Source organism: Lissotriton vulgaris, chromosome 8 (assembly GCF_964263255.1).
Source record: "Lissotriton vulgaris chromosome 8, aLisVul1.2, whole genome shotgun sequence".
Taxonomy (NCBI): Eukaryota; Metazoa; Chordata; class Amphibia; order Caudata; family Salamandridae; genus Lissotriton; species Lissotriton vulgaris.
This window is the reverse complement of record NC_141696.1, coordinates 1,548,291,223-1,548,310,835: the sequence shown is the minus strand read 5'-3', so window position 1 is coordinate 1,548,310,835 and position 19,613 is coordinate 1,548,291,223. Positions and strand designations below refer to the sequence as shown.

General features: G+C 45.9%; 1 protein-coding gene across 1 annotated transcript in view; it reads right to left on the bottom strand.

The window, feature by feature from the left end:
• The window catches only part of LOC147700347 (NACHT, LRR and PYD domains-containing protein 3-like), a 484,040-nt gene that overhangs the window by 210,828 nt on the left and 253,599 nt on the right, over positions 1-19,613 (bottom strand). The window contains exon 6 of the mRNA XM_086936309.1: positions 336-374. Within this exon, the coding sequence (XP_086792435.1) occupies positions 336-374 (39 nt within the window). The remainder of the gene's footprint in view (positions 1-335; positions 375-19,613) is intronic.

Genomic DNA, 19,613 nt, shown 5'->3' with positions numbered 1-19,613 from the left:
GTGAAATATAGATGTAAATGATGGCTGATACATTGGCCAATAGATTTAGCTAAAATGCAAACGTAAATTTACAGCATCAGTGTCCAGCAGAACTCGTGCCTCAAGCCAAAACAGTGAAATGCAACATCTATTAGTGCAGCTACCACCCCTGGCCTAGGACCTGCACCAAGCCCGTCTTCTGATGAAACAGACATTTTATTATTGTGTTTTACACTAACTGTTTTGTTACAAATGTAAGGAACGCTAACATGTACTTCATAAATCATTCCGTACCTTTTACATTGTATGGCTTTTAAGGTTGCAACAACAGTGTATTGATAACACATAGCTCTTACCTGTACCAATATTTGTTCTCATCCTCACTGTACGTTTCAATAATCAGTGGCTTGTGTGAAGAAAGAAGCTAAAGGAAAGAAGACAAAAATTATGAGCTGGAGGTTGAACTAGTGGTATGCTGACACAGCTGTAATATTTGTTCTGCTCTTGGTTACTGCATTACAGATGCCTCTCTGAGATAATATCAGTAGTTGAAAATGTTGGCAACAAATCTGCTTATCAGATTTTATATTAACTGCTTTACAACATTTAGGGCCCGATTATGATGCGGTTAGGAAAACTTTCCCACCCAGGGCTTGATTACAATGCAGTTAGGAAGGACTCCTAACAGGATTTGCTCCTTCCAAATCGGATCGGGAACATGTCTTCCCGACTGAAGGCCAGATTACTATGCGGTTAGGAACATAGGCTGCCATAGAAGTCAATAGGAGTTCAACCAAATCGTATCTGGAAGCATCCAAATTCATCATACTTGTTCAGTCGCACTCTCTCGATCAGAGTCGGTCAGAAACCATTTCCAAACTGCTTCAATCGTAATCGGTCCCTTAGTGTCAAGACATAGATTGGCACAAATGTGCGGTCTGCTTTTTCTAGCGTTTCATTTTCTAACTTAATAATAAATGGAGATTCCAACAATACCATCCATTCCTCTAATATTTCCTCTCACCTTACCAGAAGCAATTTCTGCTTTTCAGGAATTCTGATCTATCGGCCAACAGGTCCTGCTGCTTAATCTCCTCTCTAGCAGATATCTTAACACTGTTGGTCTTACATTGTTCTAATTTTACTGTGTTTGGGGATGTTAACCTTCACTTTGACGAATCAGTGTGTCCTCTAAATTCAGCTATGGGAGCGGATTTAACCAGTCTTCACTTACTTCAGTTGGTCTTTTTGCCAACACACAAATGAGGGACTATGTTTGGCCCTATTTTCTCAAATCTCTCCAATCTAGTAGTTGACCTCCCTCTACCACTGATTTGGTCTGACCACAGAGCCATCCCCTTCTTGATTCCCTTGCATAATATTCCATCCATTGCCACAACTGAAGAATGGGCTACGGTTACCTCCCCAATTTTCCCTACAGCTGTTGCTGCGAATCGTCCCATACTTGATAGCAACCCCACCATAGCCAACACTCAAGTTGGCGATTGGATGCTGGGAGCACTTGATTCGATTGCACTAATGGTAGAGACAACAGTTCAGAGAACTAAACCTACAGCTGACTGGTTTAATTAAGAATTGGCCATGCTCAAGAAGAAATATAAGTGCTGTGAGCACATGGCGTAGGAATTTTGATCAGACTAGCAAGGAGACGTATCAATCTGCTTTGAAAATCATAGTTGCATCAGGCCAGTGCGTGGGAATTCCATGCTAATAAAATGGAGTCAGCTCAAAATTCTGCTAGGAAAATCTTCTCTAATATTAAAGGACTCACATCGCTGGATCAAGTCTCTGTTGCAACACCTTTATGGGAGGAGAGTTGAAATACGCTTGTGAATTATTTCTCAGACAAAGTCGCCTCTATCTATTCTTCTTTCCCAGAGGCAGCTAGAAATATCCCTTGTCTGAATGTGTGGTTTGAGTCTTCCAATGAAAGCAACTGCATGCTTCAGTTTAAACCCATTGAAGAAAACAAACTGCAGATTTGTATGTCATCATTCAAGTCGGGTTTTTCTTTCGACCTGGCTGCTCCTGGCATTTTGGAGCGTGGAGCTGCCGAACTTCTCCCTGTATTCAAAGAGCTGCTCTGCAACTCTTTATGACAGCTCAGGTAACCCAGAGCTAGAAGTATGCCTCTGTCATGCCATTGCTTAAAAAAGCTACTTTTGATCCTTCTAAGCCAGAGAGCTACAGGTTGATCTCTCTGCTACCCTTCCTGTTGAACTGGCAGAGTAGTATATCAATCAGCAACTGTCAGGATTCATTGGGAAGATTCTACACAGAACATAATCTGGCTTTGCCTGCGGTATAGTACTGAGTCGGCTCTTCTGTTAGCCTCAGAGTCCATGCACCAGACTATGGACAGAGGGGACTCCACAGCTTTATTGCTGCTGGATTTAAGTGAGGCCTTTGTCACCGTATCCCACAGCCACCTATTCGAGTGCTTGTGGGACTATGGTGTAAGCACAAAGCTTTAAAGTGAATGGCATCTTATTTGCCTGGTCGCTATTTCTGTGTCCTCCAGAAGCCCCTTCTATTCTAAGGTGGCTCCTTTGTGACAGGGAGTCCCACAGGGCTCCTCATTGAGCCCTACCTTATTCAACTTATATATTCACCCCGTCAGACATCATTGTGGGGTAGGACTTTAAGAAATAACATTAAACACCGACGACACCCAGTTGATTGTCACCTTGTCACTGAACTTTGCAACTGTTACTGACTCCTTGAGGACTTGCCTGTCAGAGGTGTCCCAATGGATGGACCTCAACTATCAGAAGGAGGTAAGACCGAGATCCTGGTCATCCTAGTCAGGCACTCCTCAATAAGGTCCCCAGCCTGATGGCCAGAGTCTCTAGGTTCCTATCCCCAGCCTAAACCCGGGGTTAAAAACTTGAGATTTTTATTTGCATATCACTTTGGAGAAACAAATCACAGCCTTAGCCGGCAAGTGTTTTGGAATCATTAAATTCCTCAAAAATGTTATTCATCTTTTACCTCTACTGGCCTAGAAAACAGTGATTCAAGCATTTGTGGTCTCCCATTTGGACTACTGCAACGTCCTCTATTTGGGAGCCTCTCAGGCTAGGATTAAGAAACTCCAATGGGTTCAAAACTTTAGTGGCCTGCTTACTGCTTAACCTTCCTAAGCGTGCATCTCTGGCCACAGCACTTCACAAACTGCATTGGCTCCTGGTGGAGAAGTGCATTTCCATCAAAGACCTATGCTTCTGTAATAGGATTTTCAGGAAGACTGATCCACTTGGTTCTCCGAGGAGATGTCTCAGGTCTTCAGAAGTGCAGGTGCCAAGAGTTAAGAAGGCTTGCTCTGGTAGATGATATTTTAGCTTTCTTGCAGACAAGCGCTGGAACTCCCTCCCATTGCAGCTGAGGCAATCGTCATCAGAATCTCTGTTTCGGAAAAATCTCAAGACTTGGCTTTTCAGATAGGTTGTTCCCTGCATCTGCTATCTCTTCAGTTGCTACTGACCTCTGAGCACTGGTACTCTACTTGCAGGAATAGCTATGTGCTTTATAAATCTGATTTAATTAATTAATTCACTAATTCAAAACAGTGCTCTTGGGCACCGGGCAAGCGGTGACGTGTGGTTCTGCAGTGACTTCATTTTTCCACAGAAATTACTGCGCGGATCGAGAGACAGGGATGAACTAACCTCTCCTTCTCAAGCGGAAACAAGCATCCTGGGACCGGTTTCGGGATACCATCCCTCTTTAGCCAGGCTAGCTGAATCCAGTGGCAAAGTGAGCAAGGGACCCACATCTGGGCATAACCTGTCAACTTAGGACAAAAAAAGCAAACACAAGGAGATGATGAACGGAGCACTGAAACTTTTCAGACACTCACCCCAGTCACAGATCTGGGTTGAATCCATCATCATTCTTTAGCTCACTTTGCCACCCCAGGTCAGACACAGCTATATGCAAATCAGTCTTTCCCCTGTGCCTCATGGGAACAGTCCAGCCCAAACTGCCAAGCCATGTCTTCCCTGGTCTGGAAACAAGCATCCTGGGACAGGTTTCGGGGTAATACCCCTCTTCAGCCAGGCTAGCTTGAATCCAGTGGCAAAGTGAGCAAGGGACCCACGTCTGGGCATACCCTGCCAAATTAGGGCGAACAAGGCAAACACAAGGAGATGATGGACGTAGCACTGAAACGTTTCATACACTCACCCCCAGTCACAGATCTGGGCAGGTTACAGTATTGAGTGGCTCTGGCAACTGTACGATTTTTATGGTTTTCGAACATTTGCAAACTTACAATTTACGTACGATCTCCCACAACAATCTTTTTTTAAGTATCTACGGCTAAGAACTATCTTCCAAGGCAGCAAATGATCCAAACACCGTAGGACTCTGACTTGTAGGTATGCTTATTAGATACTAATCAGAAACTACGAATTAGCACTTTGTACTTACAGCTTTGCCAATTTAGGAAGTATGATAGTCAGCGCCTGACCACTAAGTGGGGTCAAGCCTTATGTGTACACAATACTCTGGTAGACATAGCTTCTGCTTTAGATATTTTGGATGGGGCAATTCAGTCTATTGGCTTAAAAGTACAGCAATTTCGTACTATCAGTATGCTGTATTACACTCCTGAAAAGATTGCGAAATGGGCACAAATAACACAGGGAGATGGGGAGATTGGAGGTATTGCCCAAAATGTGGAATGATTGCAGAAAATATTGTACATATGTTTTGCACCTGCCCCAAACTTGATACATTCTGGGAGGAAGTTACTCAAATTATTGGTAGTCACCTGGGGTCGGATTTCTCTACTACAAAATAAATTATGTTGGGTCATAAAGAGGAAGCAAGCAGGGGTTTGAGATTTTTTTTCTATTATTCTAGTGGCGGCCCGTTTTTGCATTGCAAGAGCATGGATCTAGCTGAATCCCCCTGTTGTACTAGAATGGCGGGCAATTATGAAGGATCTCTATGAGAGAGCGAGCGTTAGTTAAAACTAGAGGTGGGCATTCACTTCAGAAACTAGACCGGCATGACACTCTGTTCAAACTGACTGACCTGGAAAATGGGCTAGGTGCAACAACTTAAGAATTTTGGGTATCCCGGAGGGTCAAGAAAGCTCTAACATCTGCCAATTTGTGATTGAACTCTTCGAGGAAGCCTTCCCTGATCTCCCTCAATGGGTTTAGAAGACCCAAATTCAAAGGGCACATTGCTTCCCTTTTAATCAACGCAGTGCAGGTGGCCAGTCTGACAATCACCCTTGTGCAATCTTGATCTCCCTGAAAAACTTTTTGGCCCGGGAATCCCTGTGTGATTTAGCCAGGCCCGACCGTAGGAGAAACGGGAAAGGCTGCAATTTCTTTGTGCGCCCTGACTTCTGTCAGAAGACAGTTGAACTGCGATCGCATCTAAGGCAAATGATGTCGGAATTCCGGGCGAAGGTGAGGTTCCGTGACGATTTGAACCCGTGTTTTCAATATTGTCGGAAATACATAATATTGGTATCAGCGAACCGCAAATGATCCATTTAGTGTATCCTGGTGTTTTCGCTATGCTACGAGCAAGAGTACTCCTGTAACAAACACATTTCTGATCTACCCATGGCATCCATCTTAGATCATGGCAGCCATTTTGTGTTTCTTGCCCTCACATACGCAATAACCTCTGATCACTTCATTTCGATTAAGGACACGTAGCCTTAGCCGGAGATTCACCTCTCTAATGACACGTGCACCTCAGTACAGAACACGCTGTAGCTGCATGACTCGACAAAGGCTGCCTCCTCTGCCCGAGGCCAGTCCTGCTATACTGGTTCTCGCGTCCGTTGGCCTGATCACGATTAGGCGGCCGAAGCTGGTAGCCTTGCCCATTTACGACCCACAAACATCTCTTATCCTGCTTTTCTATCTTCTGCACCTGGCTCTGCTCCTTTCCTTCTGGGCCTTTATTAGGGGGAGGTAACGAAATTTACGATGAGGCGGTCCGGCTCTTTGAATGCAATATTGACAAGGGATTGTGATGAACTAGTGGGAACCCCTCTTCGTAATGTTTGGCTTCAGATATTATCGACGGTTCCTGTGTAACGCCAAATATTTATTGTTTTAGACATAAAGGTTTTGGGAATGTATTACATGTAAAGAATTTGCCCCCAGCTTAAAATTCAGTATATAAGGAGCAACCCTCTTTGTACAAATCGAACAGGCTCCTAGATTCTGCCCGTGTGTAGTATCTGTGACTTCTGTGTCCCTGCAGTAATAAACCTTTGGTCTTTGACGCCACCATCGAGAAGCCCGTGTTTCTGTTTATTTGTGCACCAAGACAGGTGGAACTCCGGGGTCTTCGGGTGTTGTTCCCTGACACCTCTGGACGGAACCAAAAAGTCCAGAACTCCAATTGGCGCCCAACGTGGGGCGACGTCATTCGGTACCGGTCCAAAAGCCTGAAGAGTTCGAGAAGCTTCGTGTGAAGATTCCTGAGGGAGGCGCCCCACTTCATCGATCCCGGCATATCGCAAAAGTGGCCCGACGTTCTCTTCCACGAGGGTTCCCGTTCAGGACGGCTGCAGTGGGCCGTTGCCTTGACCGTCGCCCTGTCTTGGACCCGAGGTGCAGTCCTTAGTACGGCGAAACGTGACGGGTTTCTCCTTGGTGACGTCTTCAGTGCCTCAGTTAAGTATTTAGTGGTTGCTAGCTGGTTACTTCGTAAGGGTTGTTAAAATCCTTTTTGGTTCTTGGTTTGGTTTGGTTTCGTAAGATTATCACTGGTTGTTCTGGTTACGATAATCTATTTGGTTTAGTTTGGGTATCGATACATCAGTTCGCTTTTGGTAGGCCTAAGTTCTTGGTTCAGGTGCACATATTTGTTTCTTGTTTGTTCGTTTTATGTTCCGGATTGCAAAATGGTAAGTCGGAGAAATTGTATGTTGTCTTGTTTTGGTTGCAACAGTGATTCACGATTGGAGGACTCATGTCTGGTTCCTCCGATTGGGACTCCCTTATATGATCTGTACTGTAAGCATGGTGTGGGTCCTATATCTTATAATGAGGTGTGGGTCCGTTATACGAAAAAGGACGGTGTCCTTAGTTGGCCACTGCATGGTAGTTTTGAACCCGAGATCCTTGATAATTTAGAAGCGAAATTGTTTAGGAAGAAAGCCCGGCCGGCAATGTTTGATTCTTTCCGTTACTGGCGAAAAGAATCTAAACAGAGAGAGATTAAAAGGTTGAAGAAGGAACAGAAAGAGCAAGAAGAGTTGACTTTAGAACAAGCGGCTAAACAGCTGCAAGTTAACGAGTCTGAGAAGGCCATAGAGGTGGCCATTAGAGAGCATAACTTAGCGATTGACAAGTGCTATCCTGCCTTGCCATCGAAAACAGCTAAGATACTAGAGGACCCCGAAAACGATCCTCTGTTGTCTTACTTGTTACGGTCACCTCCACCGTATGCACAAGGTGCTACGGCTCCACCTTTACCGAATGTTCAGTTACCGGTTGCTGGACAACCTGGTATTCCTGCTCCTGCCCCTCAGAATCAAGCTCCTGTACCTCCTGTGGTCAATATGAATGTTCCTACGGCACCTCCTCCTCCTGGATTGCCGACTTCTATACCTGTATCTGTCGCGCTTACACCTACTACTCCGCAAACTGTTTTTCTCGATACTCCTACTGTCCCGCTATCTGTTCCTACCTCTACTGTGTTCTCTGCATCTGCCAGTATGTTGACTCCGCTTTCTGTTCGTCGAAGAATCACTGATTCTGTCTCTAGCATTCTGTCTCCCCTCTATAAATCTTTAATTAAGACTCCTACTTCTGACTCTGTACAAAGACGTAGTCAGCTTCCAAGTACTGAGGAACGGGGAATTTTAGATTCCACGGCTCTCAGATGGATTTCGAAGAGTAGGAGATATAGTACGAGAGATGTGCTAGATACATTTATGCAGTGGAAGGAACCAACGCAACGATATGTCTTTGATGAGATGTGCTCGCTGTTACGTGAGGAAATAGAAGAAGATGATGTTGAATCAAATTTAGAAGACTTAATTAAGGTTCAGAAAGAGTTTGCTGCAGGAATGATAGTAGGTGAAAATATAGAAGAAGCGATGGAACTGATTTTAAGTTATAGAAATGATCCATCACTCCGTTCACCAAGAGATTTAGAGAAAGGTAAGACGAAGCTAAATCGCCAATATCCAATGAGGGAGGTTCCTCCAATTTGGCGTGATGCTGTGCAAGCTGATGCAGTCCGTGGTATTGCAGCCGCTCCGGCCCAATTCCAGAGAGTGTGGATACACATTCCGTGGAAGCGAGCCGAAGTGTTAGCAGTAAAGCAGGCCTTGCCGGACCCGCGTAAGAATCCTGCTGGATACTATAAGGAATTAGCACAGACAGTTGAGGCTTGTGTGATGAATCTAGCGGACATTGACATGTTATTTGGCAATGTAGTTCCGCAACCAATTTGGGCTAAAATTCGTAAAGAGAACCATCCAGTTGCCCTAGGTGGTGATTGGGCAGCTATCATTGCAGCGGATGGTCAGCAAGTAGGTGGTTCCAAACCCGAACCTCTAATTGCTAATCTTCCAGGTAGGATAATAGACTTAATGAAGACTCTGATGCCAGCATTGCGTGTTAATTGGGACAAGTTGTCCACATGCAGGCAAAAGAAAGACGAAAGTGTCTCCGACTTCTTCACGAGGTTCGAAGAGACTTTTGTAGATCATAGTGGTCAGGATATGAGCACAGAAGGAGGACAGAGACTGTTTGTGGATAAATTCGTACATAATTTGTTACCTGAGCTATGCAATAAATTAAAAGATTCCGAGAGTGCGTGGGCTGTCTCTACAACTGCGCAAATACTTGCAACTGCACAGTATTATGAAAATAGGGATAAAGAAGAGAAAGAGAAATCAGATAAGAAAACGAAAGATTTAAAGACTAAAGTTCTTTTGCAACAGGCGTATCCGCCTCGCACGAATCAGACTAATACGCAACAGCATTCGTATCAAAGGACAGATTATAGTTCACCTAGACCTCAATATCAGTGGAACCAGTGTGCGTATTGTAAGAAAGAAGGTCATTATAAAAATGAATGTCCAGTTTTAGCGCAAAATAATGCAGCAGCAGTTCAGAGAGGTCGTGGTGGTTTTGTGCAAAATTCTAGAGGTCGAGGGCGAGGTGCTATGCCTCCACAGACAAATGATCGTCCTTCTAATCACTTTGATCAACGAAATGGACAGTCTGCTCAGCAAAATAGATCTCAACAGTATCTTGTTGAAGACTATTGTGAAGTGGATGAGGGATTTCAGCAAAATGGGTACTAGGACAGCCATGGACAGAGAGAGGGAGTAGTATCAGTTCCAGTGGATCAGAGTGGGCCTTATGTCGCAGTAGCAACATCAGGTGTAGTCGAACCGTTTCTGTTGGATACTGGTGCAGTAAAAAGTTCTATCATTCATGCGAAACTCCCTGGCGCACCTTTGTCCGGCTCAACGAATGTCTCTGTAGGTTTTTCAGGCGCCCCTGTTTACAACCCGATATCCAGTCCTTTGTCTATTTCTGTTGGACCGTGTCAATTGAAAGCACCCCTGATTTTGACGACGGGTTGTAATGAGAATCTGCTTGGTTTAGACTTATTAAAACGACTATATGCGACATTGTACTGTTCTCCGGAAGGAGTACAGCTTACATTGGGTAAAAGAATAACCTCTCCGATGTACTTGTCAATGGATGCACTCCCGCCAGAGCTGCGTTCACTCCCTGATTCTCTTTGGGCGACTGGTCCTAACGATGTAGGCCTTTTAGAAATTCCACCATATGTAGTCACTTTGAAAGCTAATGTGAAATTTCCACGAATTCCTCAATATAAAATATCTAGTGAAGGTGAACGAGCACTTTTATTGATTGTACAAGATTTGATTAAGAAAGGTGTGGTTGAAGAAACTAGAGGTAATGTCTGTAACAGCCCTGTATTACCGATCTTGAAACGAACTGATCCTACAAAACCTCCAGTGTATAGGTTTGTCATCGACCTCAGAGAAGTTAATAAGATTGTGGTCCCGCAGTTTCCTGTGGTTCCAGACATTACTGCCTTGTTAACATTAATTCCTGCTACAGCTACTTGGTTTTCAGTCATCGACTTGAAGAATGCCTTTTTCAGCATTCCGATAGCCGAAGAAAGCAGAGATATTTTCGGCTTCTGTCTAGGAGGCCGAAGCTTCAGATTTAAACGCGCTCCACAAGGCTATTGTGAAAGCCCATCTATTTACAGTCAGGCATTAAAAAGTCAGTTAGATTCCTTTGTCCTTCCTCCAGGTTCTGCTCTAGTACAGTATGTAGATGATCTTCTAGTGGCTGCCGATGACAAGGAAACTTGCAAAACAGCTACGATTTCGTTATTGCATCATTTGTCCAATTTAAATCACAAGGTGTCACCTTCGAAAATGCAATACTGCTGCCAAGAAGTGACCTACCTAGGTCATCTCTTGTCAAAGGAGGGAAGGAAGTTGACCCCAGAAAGAATAAAAGCAATTACGCAGATGAGTGTTCCCCGCACGCAGAGAGAAGTGCGTGCCTTTTTAGGTATTACCTCTTACTGTAGGCAGTGGATCCCAAATTTTTCTCTTTTAGCAAAACCGTTGGTAGCTTTGACTGGGAAAAATGTTCCGAGTCCAGTGCCATGGTCTGATGAATGTCAGGAGAGTTTTTCTGAGTTACAAAAAGCATTGTGTTCAGCTCCTGTATTGGGTACACCTGATTACAGCAAGCCATTCACGCTCTACGTTCACGAGAGAGAAGGTTGCGCGTTGAGTGTTCTGACACAGACATTTGGTGATAAACAACGCCCTTGTGCGTATTTTTCATCAACATTAGATCCGGTAGCTAGAGCATTGCCTAGTTGTTTGAGAGCTACAGCAGCAGCTGCGGCTTCCATTCGACAATCTGCTGGTTTAGTGATGAACAACATGCTAGTGGTCATGGTTCCTCATGCAGTGGATACACTCATGAATCGAACTAAGACACAACACCTTACCAGTGCGAGATTATCTGGTTATGAGCTGACATTATTAGCAAGTCATATTCAGATCAAAAGATGTAATGTATTGAATCCAGCAACGCTGTTGCCGGCTAATCAAGAGTCGAGTGATTCCGAACCCCATGATTGCTGTTTTAGAACGGAGGAAGAGACAAAAGGACGTATTGACCTAAAAGACACTCCATTGTCAGATCCAGATGGCACGTTGTATGTGGATGGGTCATGTTTTAAATTGGAGAATGGTGATGTGACTGCTGCCTATGCAGTAACGACTTTGAGTACGATTGTGGAGACTGCAAGAGTGAGTCAGAATTCTGCCCAAGCTGCGGAATTAATAGCTCTAACAAGAGCGTGTGTCTTAGCTAAGGGAAAGAGAGTGAATGTGTTCACAGATAGTCAGTACGCATTTGGCGTGGCCCATAGTTTTGGCCGGTTGTGGAGAGAAAGAGGTTTCATTACGTCCCATGGGACTAAGATTCAACATGGTCAGCTAGTTAACGACTTGTTGGAATCTCTAACCTTGCCGACTGAAGTTGCGATTGTAAAGTGCAGTGCTCATAAAGCAATCACGGATGATGTTGGTCGTGGGAATGCTTTTGCTGATGAGACTGCTAAACAGACAGCTAGAGACATGATGAGCAGAATGTATGTTGCTACATCCGCAAGATGGATTGCTGATTCTGGAATGTGCGAGGATACAATGGAAAGTGTGAAAGAGATTCAGAAAGAGGCAACTGAGGAGGAAAAACGTGTATGGAGAGAAAGTATGGGCAAGTTGTATTCGAGTGGGTGTTGGATTGACTTGTCAGAGCAACAGCGTTGGATGTTGCCTGATGCGTATGTGCTTGCAGTGGTGACAATGGCGCATGGAGTAGCGCATATAAGTTCTAAGGGAATCTGTAAGATGTTGGCTCCAGTCTGGAAGAATGATGGGATCAGTAAATGTGCAGAGAGAGTGGTGAAAAATTGTATGGTATGCCTGATGCATAATCCTGGCAAGGGAACTCCAACTCCTGCTGGTCACTTCGCTCCTCCTTCCTGCCCCTTTGAAGTGATTCAGCTAGACTTCATTCACATGGATCGCTGTAATAATCTGAAATACGTCCTGGTGGTAGTTTGTGCTTTTTCCAGATGGATCGAAGCATATCCACTAAAGGACAATACTGCCCTGTCAACTGCCAAAATTCTTCTCAAAGAATATTTCCCTAGGTTCGGAATGCCACGGATTGTATGGTCAGATAACGGAAGTGAGTTTATAGGGAAAGTTATGCAGAGTGTGTGTGCCGGTCTGGGCATAAAACAGAAGTTCCACAGTGCGAACCATCCCCAGTCTGCTGGTTTAGTTGAGGGTTACAATGGCACCCTCAAACTAAAACTAGCCAAAATTCAAGCATCCACGGGTTTGTCCTGGCCAGACGCACTTCCTTTGGCTTTGTTATCAACGAGAGCAACTGTACATTCTAGAGTGGGGCTTAGCCCCTATGAGATTGTTTTTGGCCGCCCGGCGAATGTGTGGGGTGTGCCTAGGCCTAAAGAGTTTTGTTCCCTAGAATATCCTATGTTGATCGACTACCTTTACGACTTGACTGCTAAATTGAGTCTTATTCACCAACAGGTTTTCGATGCATTGCCAAAGCCTCTGGAGAGTCCAGGGCATCAGCTGAAACCCGGTGACCACGTTGTGGTCCGAAACTTCGCAAGAACGAAGAACCTTCAGCCCAGATACGTCGGCCCCTTCCAGGTCCTGCTTGTGACAAGAACCGCAGTTCGTGTAGCTGGTCGCAAGCACTGGGTGCATGCGTCTCATGTCAAACGTGTACCTTTGCCGCTTCCTTACGACGACTGGGTGAAGAAAGGAATTGGTGCCTCCGAATTTGAAAAAACGCCAAAGTTCATCCCTTTCAGCGATGCCGAATTGATTACCGACACTCCGAAATCTGACTCTCCTCCTGAAAAGGCTCCTTTGAACTCTGAACATTTGTCCCCGGCATCAGAAAAAACTCTGTCATCTGCGAACCTGAACACTGCAACAACCACTAGTGAGATGCTATTTGCCGATCAAACAGTACCTGCAAAGCAAAGATACAATTTACGATCTCGTAATATGGACAAATAAAGCAGGCAACTGCCTATTGTGATATTTTGAAATTTTGAACTTTTGCCTTCAGCCAGGAAGTTTGCTATTGTTTTATTGTTTTTAAAAAATTGCCTTGCCGTCTGGGTAGCCGTAGGGTCGTGGCTGTGTGCCTAGTTGAATCTGCGGGGGTCTGACACAAGGTCGATCTTTCTGTTGGTTCTGGGAACTCCCAGGGCTGATAGAGGCATTTTCATCTACGTACACATCATCAGTGGTCGCGAGCGGATTGTAGAAGATGGAGCTTCCTGCGCTGCAACGAGAAAATGTGATTTATGTTCGCAGAAACAGACTTTACAGAATTCTTCACAGCAAATGCTTTTTGATACAATGTGCCATTACGTTTTTGATTGTTTTGATAACGTTGGTGGGTGGAATCGTCTTCGGTATGAGTTTAATTTTTGTGCCAGTAACTACAGTACCTCCCCTTGATCCTGCTACTTCTACTGTTTCTTCTATACACTCTTTTCATTCGTTTTCTGAACATGAACAAGCTCGACGCTCAGAATTCATGAATAACACTTTTGTACAGCTCTTGCACCAACACCAACTGGTAGTTAACACTACAGACTGCTGGGTGTGTGGCTTGATACCCCACACTATGGATAAAGGTATTCCCTATCTGGTTTTGCCTTTCAGCTATAATGGATCATTTCAGACCCTTCAAACCATCTTTGCTTATGCCCTTGAAACCTATCCTCCACGTCCACCACGTTCCACTAAATATAACTCTGCCAACAAAGCTTTAGTCCAGGGAATTATTGACATGATCAAGGACGTCAATAATACTCCATCTTACCCTAGAGACGAATTGCGAGTATATTTGAGTTGGAATTCTTCAGAGTATCGCCTTAGTTTGGGAGAAAGCAAGCGTAAAAGCTCAACTCCAATCTGGGTCGTACCTCACCGAGGTCAAGTCTGTTTGCAAGGTAATGGGAGAAATCCGAGAGCTCAGCTAGGGAGGAGTGAGTGCGTAGAGACCTACGTGTTTCCGGCTAACTCTTCCCCTGCTTTTCTTACTGCTAGGGGTACCTACTTCATCTGTCAAGATAGAGCGTATACATGGTTGCCTGCTGACTTTTCAGGTTCATGTTATATCGCCCGATTGTTGCCTCCAACATACACTGCTTCATTTGATTACCACAAGACCAGAGTAGCAAGAGGTGTTTTCAGCAAGGAAGATACCGCTGGTCAGGAAGCTGGAGACTTCTTCAAAGGTTTCCTTCCGTTCTGGGGGCCTATGGCCAATAGTAGAAACATACGTCAGCTAACACGGGTAGTTGAATCTACTATTACCGAAACTGCTGGTGCCCTTAGCAATTTGACAGCTGAGCTTCAGGCGGATAGACTCATGACGTTGCAGAACCGTATGGTTCTAGACGTAATACTTGCAGATCGAGGTGGGGTATGCAGAATGATCCAATCGAGCTGCTGTGTCTTTATTCCCAATAACGCTCCAACAGTCTATGAGGCGATCTCGAAGCTACACAAGATTTCCGACTCTATTCATGTAGACAAGGGAAACTGGTCCTTCATGGAGTGGTTTTGGACTCTGATCTCAGCGTGGGGATGGAAGGTTCTGATGGTCATTGGTGTCATCTTAGTATTCCTCTTCTCATGCTGCCTGATTATCCAGTGTGGTCCTGCTCTGTGTAGTCTCTGTGCTGCAACTTGTTTTAGGAGACCACCTGCTTTTGGAGAAAAGGCACGAGAAAGGATGATGATACAACAGCATGTCACTGACCTGATGAGCATAGAATTAGACTCTGACATAGACTGAGTTATTGCCTATGTAAGGGCAAAAGGAGGGTCTGAGGTTCCGTGACGATTTGAACCCGTGTTTTCAATATTGTCGGAAATACATAATATTGGTATCAGCGAACCGCAAATGATCCATTTAGTGTATCCTGGTGTTTTCGCTACGCTACGAGCAAGAGTACTCCTGTAACAAACACATTTCTGATCTACCCATGGCATCCATCTTAGATCATGGCAGCCATTTTGTGTTTCTTGCCCTCACATACGCAATAACCTCTGATCACTTCATTTCGATTAAGGACACGTAGCCTTAGTCGGAGATTCACCTCTCTAATGACACGTGCACCTCAGTACAGAACACGCTGTAGCTGCATGACTCGACAAAGGCTGCCTCCTCTGCCCGAGGCCAGTCCTGCTATACTGGTTCTCGCGTCCGTTGGCCTGATCACGATTAGGCGGCCGAAGCTGGTAGCCTTGCCCATTTACGACCCACAAACATCTCTTATCCTGCTTTTCTATCTTCTGCACCTGGCTCTGCTCCTTTCCTTCTGGGCCTTTATTAGGGGGAGGTAACGAAATTTACGATGAGGCGGTCCGGCTCTTTGAATGCAATATTGACAAGGGATTGTGATGAACTAGTGGGAACCCCTCTTCGTAATGTTTGGCTTCAGATATTATCGACGGTTCCTGTGTAACGCCAAATATTTATTGTTTTAGACATAAAGGTTTTGGGAATGTATTACATGTAAAGAATTTGCCCCCAGCTTAAAATTCAGTATATAAGGAGCAACCCTCTTTGTACAAATCGAACAGGCTCCTAGATTCTGCCCGTGTGTAGTATCTGTGACTTCTGTGTCCCTGCAGTAATAAACCTTTGGTCTTTGACGCCACCATCGAGAAGCCCGTGTTTCTGTTTATTTGTGCACCAAGACAGGTGGAACTCCGGGGTCTTCGGGTGTTGTTCCCTGACACCTCTGGACGGAACCAAAAAGTCCAGAACTCCAAAGGGTGCTCAGGTCTTTCTCTTGAATCCTTCTAAATTAAAAGTGATTTATAAAGGGAAAACTCACTTTTTTCAATCAGAGATTCAGGCTAAAGAGTAGCTACTTTCTATGAAGACAGGATAAAACCCCTGATTTTACTCTTAGGACTGTCAATGGACTGTCGAGCATTTATGTTTTTCGAGATGCGATTCACTTTTGTGCTCTTACTGTCTGGGTAATCAACCCTAGGGTTGGTGGGGTTCCCGCTCCCTTTCTTTTCCTTTCATGCTTTTTGTAACATTTTTATTTTTCATTTTCATGCTTCATATAGCGGCTCTTCATTGCTCCTACTAGTTCATTTTTGAGTTCACTTAGTGTGCAGCGGTGAGAGGATGGGGTTCTTAGCTCAGCATCACCAGGGACCGTAGGTCCCCATGCCTTGGATTTGAGGGTAGGTAGGTGGGGGTTTAGGGGAGGGATGGGCGCAAGGGTAGGGGGTGGGTTAGGGGTTGTTTGGGGGGGCACAAATAGCTTTTTCCGTAAATAGTTATGGCAAACAATACAAAATTCTCTTAAAGCATTACTTATTTAATTTCATTCTAGGCATTACATCGACCAGATACACAGGATTGATGGGCGTTGGTCTCACTGGGTTGGTCTGGACTGTGTTTAAGGATGACGGGTAGACATAACCTTATTCGAATGTGTTCCTTAAACTGTTGTGGATTAAACGATAGGAGAAAAGGGGGAGTTTTGGGTAAACTTATTAGGCATTTGGATATTGATGTACTATGTCTGCAGGAGACTCACGTCTCTTGGAACAACAGCTCCTAGCTGCCAGAAGTGGGTCTTGAGCTCATTGCTTGTTCGCGGCAAACTACAACTACTAAGGGTGTAGCCATAATGGCCAGGCAAGGTACCTATATCATTAAGCAAGTGAAGGTGGATAATTTTGGTCGATGGGTGATTGCTGACCTAGTGATTAGGGGATCACCGTACACCGCCTCCTCTCTGTATGGCTATAATCTTGATGACCATTCTATTTTTAATTTCTTGAGCATTGAACTTGCTCTGTGGCCCTCTCCCAAAGTTCTGAGTGGAGATTTCAATATTCATGTGAGTTCTAATTTTGACCTATATAGTGAAACTTCTTATCTCGGGAGAAAGGGCAAGACGTTCAAATTGATCCGCGGGCTCAGTCACGAACATGCCTTGGTAGATGTCTGGCAGAGATTGCGTCCGACTGAACCTGGCTCCACGTTTTTTTCGGCTCGCCACAGTAAATTTGTACGCCTAGATTATTTTTGTATTTCAGATTCCATCCACGAGGGGGCTATCTGCGAGCTGCATCCCAGAATAATCTCGGACCATAATCCATTAATTTTGCAACTCCCTTCCAGTGGTCCAAAACCAGCCGCGACAACTTGGACATTTGAGCGAAAACTACTGCTTGATCAAGGGTACTGTAGCCATATGACTAATTGGATAACAGATTTCTTTCAGAGAAACAAGGGCACAGCCCTCGAGTTCATTGTTTGGGACACCTTTAAGGCAGCAGTGAGGGGGGAGACTGCATCGCTAGAAGGTGATCAAAGAGAGGGTTAATGGCTGGATTAATCAGCACCGAGAAGTAAAGGAAGAACTCATTCAAGTTATCGCTGAGCAGGAAAAAAGGGTGAAGTGTCAACGGCAGATAGCAATCCGCAGAAATAGAATACACCAATACTTTGGGGAGGAGCTTGCTGCTAAGTTTATTCAATATAAAACTGACATTTATGAGTATGCGAGAATACTGGTAGATTGCCGGCCAAAACACTACAACATAAGGGGGTTTTAAATTGGATCTGTCACATCAAAGATAACAAGCATTTAAAATGCAATAGGTCTCGCAGCATTAAAGTGTGAGTTATTGGCATTGTGTATGACAATGTGTTGCATACAAATTTTAGCAAACTTTGAATTGGTGAGAAGTGAGAGTGTGTGCAAGAGTATGCTGTTGCTCACAGCGGCTATTATTCACACAGCTCTGATGATGCACCTCACACACGGGGCTGATGCAGTTATTATTCACACAGCTCTGATGATGCACCTCAGGCACGGGCTCACAGCTGTTATTATTAACACAGCTCTGATGATGCACCTCAGGCACGGGCTCACAGCTGTTATTATTCAGACAGCTCTGATGATGCACCTCAGGCACGGGCTCACAGCTGTTATTATTCACACAGCTCTGATGATGCACCTCAGGCACGGGCCCACAGCTGTTATTCACACAGCTCTGATGATGCACCTCAGGCACGGGGCTGATGCAGATATTATTCACACAGCTCTGATGATGCACCTCAGGCACGGGCTCACAGCTGTTATTATTCACACAGCTCTGGCGCGGGGGTGTCTTAGGACACACCCGCGCCGCACGGCCACCAGCTGCTGCGTGTGCCTCCCATCCCTTTGTGCCTCGCTGCCCGTCTGCCGGCTCGTGACCACGCCCCCTCCTTCGAGCGGCGTGGTCCGTGATCAGCGCTCCTCTCCCTCTGCCCCTGGTGTGTTCTCTGTGCTGTATTATAGTTGTTTATTCTGTTTTCCGCCGTATTGCCTGTAAGTATTGCTTTTGTGTCTACTGTTGTATTTTTACCGCCGTATTGCCTGCTTTTCCCGCTTACTGCCGCCCTCCGTCTTCCCTCCCCGCTCCCCGCTTCCCGCCACCACCGCTGACCCCGCCCCTTTTTTCCTTCTGTTCCCTCCCCGCTCCCGCCTCCCAGCTGCTCCGCCCACCCGCGCACTTGGCCATATATGGCGACCGTGCGACGCAGGTGAGTGTGTCCTAGTCTTAGGACACCCCCGCGCCGCACGGCCACCAGCTGCTGCGTGTGCCTCCCATCCCTTTGTGCCTCGTTGCCCGTCTGCCGGCTCGTGACCACGCCCCCTCCTTCGAGCGGCGTGGTCCGTGATCAGCGCTCCTCTCCCTCTGCCCCTGGTGTGTTCTCTGTGCTGTATTATAGTTGTTTATTCTGTTTTCCGCCGTATTGCCTGTAAGTATTGCTTTTGTGTCTACTGTTGTATTTTTACCGCCGTATTGCCTGCTTTTCCCGCTTACTGCCGCCCTCCGTCTTCCCTCCCCGCTTCCCGCCACCACCGCTGACCCCGCCCCTTTTTTCCTTCTGTTCCCTCCCCGCTCCCGCCTCCCAGCTGCTCCGCCCACCCGCGCACTTGGCCATATATGGCGACCGTGCGACGCAGGTGAGTGTGTCCTAGTCTTAGGACACCCCCGCGCCGCACGGCCACCAGCTGCTGCGTGTGCCTCCCATCCCTTTGTGCCTCGCTGCCCGTCTGCCGGCTCGTGACCACGCCCCCTCCTTCGAGCGGCGTGGTCCGTGATCAGCGCTCCTCTCCCTCTGCCCCTGGTGTGTTCTCTGTGCTGTATTATAGTTGTTTATTCTGTTTTCCGCCGTATTGCCTGTAAGTATTGCTTTTGTGTCTACTGTTGTATTTTTACCGCCGTATTGCCTGCTTTTCCCGCTTACTGCCACCCTCCGTCTTCCCTCCCCGCTCCCCGCTTCCCGCCACCACCGCTGACCCCGCCCCTTTTTTCCTTCTGTTCCCTCCCCGCTCCCGCCTCCCAGCTGCTCCGCCCACCCGCGCACTTCGCCATATATGGCGACCGTGCGAACGCGCAGCGGTCACGCGCAGCGGGCGCGCCGATTGTGCGCCGAAGGCGCGCCAAA